The following is a 12,909-nucleotide window of genomic DNA, read 5'->3' as shown; positions in this document are numbered from 1 at the left end:
TCCATGTAGGAGACCATGAGACATTGAAATCATCAAAAGACAGCAGATTATGCAAACACTTAGGGTATGGAAGACAGATTCATGGTGTAGCTATAGTCAATAGACTTTCTATTGTAGTAATTTATGCCAAGTATTTCAATCCTCTTGAACACAATGATTTCTCAGTTTGTCTTAATGTCATTGCAGTGCTCACAGCTGAGGTGTACATACTTAAGTCCCACAGTGTTTACAAAATATAGAGAGTGTGCCTTTAACACCAGTGTTCATGTCTACACACTAATAATTATGTGTTCATTGCTTTCATGACATTTACAATTTAAGTTAACTTTTCATTAAACCTTACTTCTCCATGCTTGTGATATAAATTACTTTGAAACCTTACAAAAGTATCCAGTGTTCTCCACAGCTAGGAAAAACAAAGGGTGGCCAATTTACACAGCAATACATAATTTGCATATTCTTTTGTTGTGAAAATATATTTTCTTATAGTTATTACCATATGAATAGCTTGCTCCAAATACAGAGGGGTGGCCCACATCTAAACATTCCCTTGTGGAGAACCCTGGGATCCAGTTTCATGGCATTGTGCAATATGCTTTGATTTGCAAAGTAACTGGACAGCCTAGATCATTTGATCAACAGGGTCATAGGTCATTCAGAGGTCAAGTTCTTATCATCAGTTTGTTACTTTGCACAACATACATGCAATAACAAGCATTATAGCTCACTGGTACAAGTAACAAGTCCATGCTAATATAGTCATTCTTTGTAAATATGGTTGATTTTTTATCAAATTTTTTATGTGGCATCATTTTTTTTGTAAAATTTTTTATACATCTCACTTTGATGCCAAAGGTGAATATTTGACCCTGAAATTATAAGCGGATCACAACAAAATGATGAGACAACAAAGTATATCAGGGAGCGCCTTCAGAGTCCAGTGTTTCAAGATCTTTTCAAATTTGAGTAGATGTACTCTGAAGATACTATGTCATCATTCTTATTGGTTGTTGTGTTAAGTAGCTGTCAAGAAGCCAGGCTTATACTCAACACCACACTGTACTCAGGTGGTGAACTCACAGGGTGTAGAATGCATCCCCACACACTAGCTCAGATTACAATATTGCCCTAGCTTGATGAATGTTCAATGTGCAGAACTTAAATTTCAGGAGACAAAGAGTTTTTTGTCATTATTCCAGAGATCTGCACATGTATGTGATTTTACAGGGTCAAAAATTGACTGTTTGGTATTTAAAATAACATTTTTAAAGATTGATGCAAAAACATGGTTGTAATGCATCTCAATATTTGTCATGGTAACTCTAAACACATTTCTTTTTAGGTCCTATGTCACTCTAACTTTGTCTTTTGTAGAAATGACATAAAAAATGCAGAATTGATTGTCTTTTCATGTAAAATACATTGCTTTATGTTATTCCTACAAGTTAAGGTCACCAGTGAATGTAAAATACTGTACATCATACTAATAATTTTCAAATAAGAGAAATGTTCATGCACAAAACAGAAAAGTAATCAGAATAGTGTAGTTATTATGCTGTACCCATGTAAAGACATAAATTTTGTAACTTTTATAACTAAAAGCATCCATTTATATTCATGTAAAATAAATATTTGGGATATATTTTCTGCATCATTTATTAATTAATATTTCTATCGCTTTGTTCGTTCACAACATATTTCTGTATGTACTACGTGCACATTGTCAGTCTAGCAACCAAGCAGTGTATCATTTCAGAAATGTCATTGTAGATTTGTTTCCAGTTTAAAAAGTACAGTAACATTACAATTTGACAAGTTAAAATACCAAATTAATACAACTGAACAATTCCAAAGCCACATTTAGGCTTTCAAAAAACTGAATGTTGACTTAACTGTAACTGAAGTTCAAATATAGCTTTTGGCAAAAATAAAGCCGATAGACAATTTTGATATTCCATAAGACAATACGTAATTGCTCTGACAAAAGTGGTACTGGCTTTTGTCACAAATTGGCAGCTATATTTTGTATACTCTTCCAACAGCTGCATATGATCAGCTACCATGATTTCTATGCAACATGCAAGTGATTACTAACATTGACAATTCTGAAATAATCTGTTGCTTGTTTCCACATCATATGACTAATAATCATGTAAAAATATTTTGTTGTATTTTGTTCCTCCAATCACACCCAGTGTTTCCTAATCTAGTTACCACTGAATCTTTTCCAAGCGTAAACCCTTTCACCTCCGTATCCTGTATTCAGTTTTACTACTGTATGGAAAACAATGGAGGCATTTCATTCCTATTTTCATGTCCATAGACATAATGTACTGTGTGCAAACATTAAGGTTGAACCATGCTTTGAAAGTGAAAGCGTTAAAGGTAGAATGCGCCCTGTGGACAGATGTTGAGACTCACATTTTTGCAGTACCTTTCCTGTCTACCGTCTAATTTTTGAGCTCTTGGAGTAAGAAACACAATTTTCACAATCTTATGTGAAAATCAACAACCAAATTTTTCCCCATGGAGTGAGCACAGGGACGGCAGCCATTTTGAATTTCTAATATCAGTGTATTTAAGGTAATTTGTTTCTCTAGTGCCAAAATTTTCACTATCACCCCTGATTTTTACTCTTGATTCCGAAAGAGAATGGTTTAAAGTTTCCAAAGGTTTGAGCAAAAGTTAAAGATTTTCACGATTGAGCCACATACTACATGTACCTAAGATTGAAAATAATGCTGTGTTACATTTATGTGGCATACTTCGAAACTGAAAAGATTTGGAGTTTGCTTGAATATTTGTCAAGGACACTTTATATTGCTCCCCTTAAAAGAAAAATAAAAATCAGGGGTCACCATACAATTTTTGTTCTATTAGAAAAACTAGTTACATATATGAACACTTGAAATTCAAATGGCCGCCTACGAAAAATTAAAGATTGAATGACCACCAGAATAAGACAGGTAAAACTTCATTTACTTTACAAGCTATGTAAGCCCACACTAGCAGTGGACTAGAAAAGTATTGTAAACATTTGAGAGTCCCAATATCTGTCAGGAGGCACATGCATCCTACATTAAAGGGATACAGTCACCTGTAATCTAAATATGCCCATATATGGTCAAAGGGGCGTTCCTTGGTATTCAAATGCCAATGTGAGGGCGCTGTTTTTAAAAAGCAGCCACCCGCTTAAAATCTGTGATTGGTTAGATTTTCTCTTTCCATGGTAACTGGCAAAATTTGGAACAGGTGACAGTACACCTTTAAGGGCTAAGAATAATGGACATTAAGAAGAAACTTTTGAAGGTTTTAGAGATACTCTTATGGGGCAGATTTTTATCTGCACTGTATAATCATAATGACACATTTTGTCCTGTGACTTTATTTTCTCAGAAGAAAAATGGGAAAAGATATTGAAGCTGGAAAAGAAGATGAAATTGAGTTGCTGTTGCATGAACACAGCGAATCAGAAGAAGAATATTCTGTCATGTGATGGCCATTGTTACAGTAACTACACATTATTTTTTGTCTGACTGAATTCAAATTTCTTGAACAAAAGTTCATGGAATAGCTAATATTGTAAAGTGCATCACTGTATTAGCATTCTTGGAATAGTTTCATTGACAGGGTTCAATAGGAGAAACCAATAATTTCCAATATGCTTTCCTTTTTTCAACCCAGTATCTATGGGACCATGTCTTTTGAAGGGACAGTAGCCTTGATGATTTTGTTAATATTTTTGTTTTTCATGTCAACTTCAGTTTCTCGTTCTACTCCCCAAAGCATATTGAGACATCCAGTATTCAGCTTGTCAACTCAGGCTGTACATCTGTACACTGTGTCACTGTTGTAGCATGTACATGAATTGAATGCATTGTTGTCGTCGGCAAGTGAATTCAATTCCACACCTACATTTAATTGTGAACGCACATTTTGCACAGGCAGGGATGCTTTATTGACAAGCTAAATAGTCTGTTTCTTAACATGCTCATGGGGAAAGAACAAGAATTTGCAGTTGACATACAGAAGAAAAATAGTGATCAAAAGTTTCAGCTACTGGCAATGAGACATTTGAGTGGTAAAAGGGTACAATGGTTGCCCTCCGATGTTTTTTGTCAAGTGTGTATCAGATATGCTACTCACATCATTTTGTTTATTGAAACGCCCTAGAACAGGGTTTGATGTGATATACCAAAGTAAATGTTTTTCAGAACGGATCATCAAAAGGGATCCAGTGTCTTGTACCAACCAGAACTCTGCTGATGAATAGAGAACTGTTCTAACAAATGACAAACCTCAATTTCAAATTCAGGAAAATTAGCTGACAAATATTCAGAATTGACATCTTTTGAGTTAATTGTTAATGCAAAGAAAGTATTTAATTTCTTTCTTGACATCAAAGAATGCCAAACAATGCTGATTGTTTTTTATGCTTGATTGCTTGCCTGCAGTAACAAAAAAAGTCTGTAAAGTGCAAATATTTATTGATACACATATATGTACATACACTTTCAAAAGTTTAAATGTACATTTGCATAAGAAATTTTGATGAGATGCCATTATTAAAGCAACTAATTTTGCTTATCAGAGTCGCTGATGAATCACAGCTGCCCATGAATTGGCTGAATTAATAATAGCAAGACCTCCAAATTGAAGAATATTTTTCTTAATATTTTTCTGTGGATAAACAACAAAAAATTGCCCTGTGACTTGGGATATACATGTAATCTGGTGATGTTGTAGAATAATAAACATTAGCAGATACGGGTATTTGTTCATCAAAGGGATAGAGAAGTGTTATAGATTGTCTCTACTTTGTTGTCTATGTATACAAAAAGCTCACTACTCCAAATAGCATCCAAAATGGTTAGTATTAACATGGTTATACTTAAAAAAACTTGTTTGTAATGTATCCCAATGCCAAAACATCAGTGTTTCTTTTTGAAGTCCACTTAAAGGTATACAGTCCCTGTAATTTAAATATGCCCATATATAGTCAAAGGGGCGTTCTTGGTATTCAAATGTCCATGTGAGGGCGCTGTATTAAAAAGCGGCCACCCGCTTAAAATCTGTGAATGGTAGATTTTCTCTTTCCATCGAAACTGTGGCGAAAGTGGAACAGGTGACAGTATACCTTTAATGTTTCAACCTTCACCATGGTGCTTGAAAAGCCAGGGTGTACTATACCCATTCAGGTATGTTTTGGGGACCATTTTTGTAAACACTTTGATGGTTTAGAAGGCAAGGTGTACTTCATCATCCACAACTTCAGAAATGATTTATCAGGTGCAACGTACTTGAAATTTGTATTTCAAAATATATCTTTATAGTCTGTTCTAGGAACAGAAAGAGAATCATTTCACAGGGATTTGTATGGAAAATAAACGAATATGAAATGCATATGATTGATGTTCTTCTTCAATGTATGGTAAGGAGTGCGCCATACACGGTAACTCTGTTCAGGTGTGTGAAATTTACATGCTGAATGAATTATTCAAGAACATTGTCATGTTATCTGTGCATGAGATAGTTTCACTACATCGTGAAAATAAAATGATAAAACTGAATGCCAATATTAATGTAAAAAATGTGAAAATTTGAAGTAAAATCTTATCGTATGCTCGCATGAGCCGTTATGCTTGACTTCAGTCTCCCACTGATTTCGGGGAGCATCAAGCTGCCGGAGACAGGATACTTGGGCAAGCTAAGATGGTAAAATGGCCGGCCATCTTTAAATGTGTGCGTACAATTTGTCTGTCGTATTTGTATGCTGTACTGTCACAAGAAATGAACGTTTCTTGTTTCTGTGCGCAAGTTATTTCCTCCCACCATCATTGTAGTTCATCATTGTAGTCAATAGCAATTACGGGCTAGTTGTGAAAATGCGAAACTTCTGAAGAATAGTGGGTCTAAAGTTTGGCATTTAAGTCGGCTGCATATGACGATTCCTTAGCATTTGCATCAATGCAACAAACGTTCAGAAAATTTAACGCGCTTTTTGATACCCTGTGCCCACATAGTAATTGTATTGCCAATATAGATTTGTGGACCATATGTTCTCCATTGTACAAACTGTGCATGTTAAATTCGGAAAGCCAACTTCCTCTTCTCAGCATCCATGGCCGTTAACACTTTGAGAAGTCCAAAGACATTTTCAAAAATTCGCCGTCGTTTTTCATGGATCCATCCAAAAGAGTAAAAATTCTAGTTTGTTCTCATTCGTCCTGAGATGGTAATGAGTGAATGTAATACTTCCCATAGATGTTCAATTATTCAAACATCTCTGATTTTAAAGTTATGATCAGCATATACAGTAAGGTCAAGTTGTACTATAAATTATGACAAGAAAATACTGTCGAAATCATCAGCTATGCTGTTTACGGCATTTTTCTGGTCTCGCACACTGTAGAGGTGCATTGTGCGTTACGAGTTTCAAGCGAGTAAAGTTTACGCATGCGCGTCTGCTTTGCCTGAACGTGAAGTAAGTGACATTACTCAAGGTCATATAGAGAAATTTATTGCTTTCCAATGCTATCACGTTTAGAATACCAGTGTCGGCAGCTCTAGTACTCGAAAGGAGGCCATAGCAGCGAGGGTCACATTCGATTAGAGATGTCCGTGATCTTTATCAGCGTTATTTCATATTCGGAAATATTAACTCTTCTCTTCCGAGACTGTTCAATCATGGATGTAAAATCTATTTTTTACATCCATGGTTCAATCAAATACCAGCGAAACGTGACGTTCATCTGAAATGAAAATAGAGTAAAGTAGATGTTACATCCAATAGGACAGTTCCAACAAGAAGGGCGTTCGCTTTTAATCGTTTCAATTTTACTTGTACTGTGTTCTGCCTCCCAATGCAGTTGCTGTCTATTCATGTTATTACACAGAGACAGTTGTGATTTCAATCTCTGTCTTTGTTTATGTTTTCGCAAAGCTACAACGTCTGCTGTCTTTCTACTACGGTAGCTTAGAACCGGAGTCGAACAATATAATACCAGTTTATAGATAGTCTTCCTGTAACATCAATCGACTCCTGGACTAGTATTTTGTTGGATGACGCGATAATTGCCTCGTAAATGCTTGTTTGCACTCGCCGCTCAACAACTGGTTGTAAAATAAAAGTGAATTACACATTTAAGCTGTAAGAATATGATCGGATATGTTCTTCGGGTTATATTCCATGAAGGGTATACACCTTGACAACTCGTCAGAACGAAAATGTTCTTTAAAATGTCGCCAATACTTCACAATATGCTCGTAAAACACAAGTCTGTCACTCTGAACCCTTTTAGAAATAATTTCTAAAATACAACTATTTTCAGCATTTTGAGACTCGTATTAGTAACTTTATGTCTACTTATCCTTCCCAAGTACCGCGATTGTACGATTATTAACACGCAAATAGCCTTAACCCAGACACTAATAGTCATTTTGTTGCCCGTGTGAATTTCAAGGCCGGACATAAATCCAAGATGCACATTTTATGTAAACAGGCGAAATAGGCAAAACGGCGAATAATAGGAATGCATTTCAACACGCCTTGAAAACCGTTTCTAGGATGCCGTCCAAAACTATGGCTTATCCACAGAACAAGATCGACAGAAAGAAATTAATTTGGGCTAATCAGACTACGGTATGTACCTGGTCCTTTCATGGCTATCCGTGTTAGTGCTGCACGGAATGTTTCAGCTTTTATGGGTATTGATCATGAAATCGAAAGCCTGATTGAACTTTTATTTCATCTCGCCCAAATCAATGCAAGACCGTTCGCCTCCACCTGTACAGAGTGATTTCTTCCCATGGTTATTTTCTACTATCGGAAGACCAGGTACAGGAATTCTGATATCTGAACAGTGGAAGTGAAAACAGAAACATCCCTATAACATACAGCACTTTGTAGTCCTGTATCAGGCCAATGAATGTAAGTCACTTCAACCGACAAGGTAGATTTATTTGGCGTCAATAGGTTTTGAGATATCGTCCTATCAGGGCAAGTACTGAACAAGTAATGGATGAAGATGGCATGTTCCTCCTGTTTTACTGCCTCTACTTCGGTCTGCATCATGGCACGAAGTGGGGCCGGTAAAACATAAAGGTACAGCATAAAATGGTGTAGGCCTATGCTTGAAACTCTGAAATGGACCCTAAAATGGTCAACGGGGTTAGGGGTTTACGCAAATCTCAACTCATCTTCAGGCAGAAAACACCTTCGGAACCTCCGGGGTTGTTTGATAGTTGCCCAGTGAGCATATCCGGGTTTACCTGAACAGACCACCTCCCCTACGATTAAACCAGCGAGATGTCATCGTGCGCATGCGCATCACTCTGCCCATTCGGTGTCGCTTTTCAGTCACTCGGTGAAAGGTTTGCACAGGTACGGGATCTGAGTGAAAGGTAAAAAAAGGGCGGCAATTTTACAAGGTCGGGGTGTCAGGGCGATATTGCACTGAAGGGATAAATGATATCGGGTGTAAATCGTCTCGTAACAGGTATCGTCTGGTGTCAAAAAAAATAATCGCAATCATACCAATCCATAATCCAATAACACTAGGTCAAAATTTGTAAGACAATAGATGTAAACATAGACACAAAACAGCACAGAACAGACAGTAAATAGACGGTACAAACAAAGACAAATCCATGAAAGAAAGATATATGGACCTCTGGCCAAAGACCAAGAAGTGATGTCAGGTGTTTCGAAAATAGTAAGCGCATCCTGCCCCACATGTGGCACCCGCCATATATCAATCTGTAAGTCAGATAGGTAGTGGTCACTACTAAGGCCCAATGTCACCGATGCCATCAGTGATCATTTGTCGAAGAGAGATATTGTATTTATCTACCAGCTTGCGATACCTGCCAAAAAAGCGTTTGAATGTAGAGACAAGTCTTGCTCTGGTGTAACCTTGATTTAATTAGATATCATCAATGCTATTGTCTTTTATCTTCTTTCTTGTCTGAAAAAAATAACATGTTCTTTGCTGTGTTTGGATTTTATTCCTGCGAGCGAAGTCCTACAAACTATACCGTGAGTTTCAAAAAGTACGTAAAATCTTTTTTACGAATCATGTTCTCCTCGCAATATCCAATAAGTGATATCCATCCAATGCAGACTGCCATCACGTGTATTTTAAAATATTTGTCACCTTGCTTTTGGCGACATTAAAAACTCGATAATCTGTAATTTTTGAATGGTTTGCTCTGTGTGTAGGGTAAAGTTTCTGCTCTTCTTCCAAAGTCACAATCAATGCCTGTACTTTTCAATTTTCAATACAGCCTAAACGTGTGTACTAGCCAGTGTTATTACTGACAACTAAATTCTCATGAGGACAAGAATTACAGCTCAGAGAATGTCGTTTTTGATAGGGAAATTGGATATTGTACACAATATTTTGTGTTTCCTAGGCTGATGCTTTAGGTCGCATTTCTTGTTTACTAGAACAAAAAAAAGGAAATTTGATAAAAAATGCTCTCAATCGCATTAAGCGACGACATGTACCCTTTCTATCAGAGGACAAATAATGAAAATTCATTAAAATTGTACGATTATCCCTATCGGTCATGCAATGGTGAAATTTGCTGTCATGTATTTGTTATTATTCTTTGCCACCCCCTCCCCCAAATTAAACAGGATTCGGAATTCCCCTATCGATTTTTTGTATTCTTGAGATTTTTTGAAAATATTTCGTCATGAGATAACGGCAACTTTTCAAAGAAAATGGTATCAGAGATACCGCCTATTCAGACTAAGCGCGTAGCTTTAACAAACCCCGTCATCGATGACGTTGAACTTTAATCCGCCTAATATCTGAGTGTAAATGGGGATTAACCAACAGGTCAAAGTCCAAAACCCCACCTCAGACACCATATCTGACCCCACCATGTAGTCTGCCCATTTCCATCAAACAGACATGAAATGCGGAGATTACAATTTGATACTTCCGCAGATTATCAGCAATTAAGCCCAAGGCTCGGACACCTAGCTAGGTCCGTGGTTCAAGTATGGGTAAAATAGGAAGGGTCGCAGATGGTTGACTTAAACGTTTTGGTGCTGTGGTCCGTTTATTGCAGGTTCAGTAAAATTTGAATTGGGTCTGAATAACAAGCAGCCATATTCTCCTTTATATAGTAGTTATCAGTGTTATTGGACCATGTCTTCTTCAGTCTTATAGGATCTGTTCTTCCACCTCTTTCGATTACGATATTACTATTGGGTGCTTGAAGTCTGAGGATGAGCTGATAACTGCAGTAACTGTGTGTCATTCTGTATGTAATCGGCTTTAGTGTACCCGGCTCTCCAATCATACACAGACCTGCACACAGAGTTACAAGCTGCTAGTCTTTTAGGAAGTCCACCCGGACATATTCCCCCTTCCCCCGTAAGAAGTCATGTGACAAGTTTCGAACGTCACGATGACCACACTAATCTGCTAATCTGCCCTACTCATCATCGAGATCCGTATGCTTGTTGCCAAATTGTCATCGAAGGATCAAAGAACCTAAGAAAGCTCTACTAGACATATTAAATTAAATCTTTCAAGTATCAAAGTTAACTTGAAAAAGCGAAGGTTCATTTTGTATACACCGTTAATGGTTTTAAAGTGGTTGTCAGGGTGACGCCAGGGAGTGGTAGTTTTGAACAGCTTGGCAGTTAGTTACATTAGGTGTCGCAACCTAAAGCGATTGCCAATGTTCTCAACCGATGACAACTTTCTATCAAAAGCAGAAGTATTTATGAAATCTGCACAATTGTAGAAGTCAGCGTTCTTTTGTGGGCGATAAATAAAATGATGTTATCGCAAAGTATAGCTGCAAACATGTATAACTTAGTATTGTCCAAGGTAACTCAGGGCTCATCCGTCGTTAGTGACGATAGCACAGCTCTACCGTTATCCACAGTTATTCATCTCTGGAGTAACAGCGGTGTAAACCGTGACACACAGAGGAACAGTATTATGACTTTAACATTGAATTGCATATTTCCACCACTCTTCACCCTAAAGTATGAATGCTAATATAAGCCTTGCCAAAAACGCAGCGTGCAATATGCAATGTTATTGTCATTGATGAATTGAGTTCTAGTCAGAACTAAACTTGAATGCACCTGTCAACATCAATATTTGACCTTAGGCGCAATACGAGTTTACCACTATGTATTTCAAAATAATTTTTGGAGTGAAACAGGAAAATGTATTGAAAGGCTTACACTTTTGCTAGAACTTTCCGCAAAAAATTGATATACATTCAACAATTCCCTTTAGAAATCGAGAATAAAAATCGAGTCTCACTGTACGTGCAAAATTTGCTATCAGAGAAACATTTCCAAATATTTACCGACACTCTATACATATATTTAAAATGGCCGTCATCCCTGTGTTAACTGTATGGCGAAATATTGATTTTTGTTTAAAGAATAAGCTAGTGTTAAATTCAGTCAGTCAATGAGCTTCAAAATGAACCTCCTTAACAAAAATGGTAGACCCAAACACTGTAAAAGTTTGAGAGTCTGAATAACTGTTCTCATGGTATATTCTACCTCATTTGACATCCTGTGTGATTGCATATTGTAGATGTGGATGCAGCACGCACAATGACAAGTGATATCCTTCGTTTGTTTTTCGGTAAGCTGAATGTTCCGTTACCTAATAGCGTGCTTTCAATAGAATTTCATTACGCGGAAATGAACATTCTAGCTGATTAGAGTTGTCCAACATACTCGATCTTTAACACGAAAAAGCGAATGATGAACTGTTCAAGTTATTTACGTGTGGTCAGAAAATCCCTATCCACCTTGTAGCTAGCATGGTCGGCTCCCGGCTCTGGTTTCCAAACGCGCGACCAAGCTTGTGCGCGACATTCTATTGACGCGACCCGGCTTGCACAGCGCGCGCGCAAACACCGAATGTAATACCACAGCTTAGCAAGTCTAAGAAAACCGCGTTTGCGAATTATCTATTTTCCTGTTGCTTCTGATCTTTGCCATTCGCAGGAGATTCATTTCATCCACTTTTGATATACATAAAAATCTAATCTAAATCCAATACCGCAAGCATGTGACATCACTTCCTTGAACAGTCAGTGAAGTCCCGTTTCGTTTTATCAACTGACATCGTGTAATCTCTTGTATCAGGATGTCTGGAACCTATTAATCGGTATTTTTACTTCCCTTATAGCATCTTAAATAGACGACGTGTTCAAACCCGGTAACTTTCGATATTCTCATGGCTCTGCTTTATAAAAACAAGTACATTTTCCCATTCTCCATAGTTTTGTGATACAAAGTTTATCCTTACCAACACAATGCATAGTAGTCTATAATATGCCACGGTACTATAGGAAGATTAATTGCAGTATAGGGGCTAATATATTATAAATTTCAGCTAACTACAAGAACATTGGCATTAATCATAAAAATGAACATGTACATTGTATCGGCAAGTTCGCAACGATGAGTTTTTGATTTGATGTTGGAAGTGGAACAAGAATTAACAATATTTTACATCGAGGACAAAAATATATATTAAAAGCAGCAGCTTATGGAACTATATGTAACACGCGCATCGAAACATAAGTTTCATAACCTTGGCCAAGCTTTTTAAACCAATCAATGCCATAGTAAAAATTAAGGAGACTATAAGAATTTCATTTCTCAACAAGCTAAAAATAAGTCAACACAAAAAGACGACTACAAAGAATCATGAAAATGTAGGTGTTCTATAAAGTATCTTCACGCACACAGTGGTTCAGTTTTCTGATCGACGAATACCAGCGTAACGAATAAAAATGCCATCAATTAAAACGATTCCACGCCGAGGGGAAGGTTGGTCATGGCCTTCGTGACGGCTACATGAGTTTTTCAAAGAGTATTGATCCTTGGTCCCATATCTCGCTAGTCGTTTA

The 12,909-nt window shown here is 37.1% G+C and overlaps 1 protein-coding gene across 2 annotated transcripts in view; it reads left to right on the top strand.

Annotated features, from left to right (window-relative positions):
* The window catches only part of LOC139115238 (organic cation transporter protein-like), a 28,091-nt gene extending 23,142 nt beyond the window's left edge, over nucleotides 1–4,949 (top strand). Inside the window, exon 10 of one of the 2 annotated variants that reach the window (XM_070677212.1) lies at nucleotides 3,397–4,949. In XM_070677212.1, coding sequence (XP_070533313.1) covers nucleotides 3,397–3,496 — 100 coding nt within the window. In that variant the 3' untranslated portion in view covers nucleotides 3,497–4,949. The remainder of the gene's footprint in view (nucleotides 1–3,396) is intronic. The other variant, XM_070677211.1, reaches the window with a different exon arrangement.
* The last annotated feature ends 7,960 nt before the right edge of the window (nucleotides 4,950–12,909 follow it).

Source organism: Ptychodera flava, chromosome 17 (assembly GCF_041260155.1).
Source record: "Ptychodera flava strain L36383 chromosome 17, AS_Pfla_20210202, whole genome shotgun sequence".
Classification (NCBI taxonomy): Eukaryota; Metazoa; Hemichordata; class Enteropneusta; family Ptychoderidae; genus Ptychodera; species Ptychodera flava.
The sequence above is the reverse complement of the archived record's forward strand: the minus strand, read 5'-3'. Positions and strand labels throughout refer to the sequence as shown.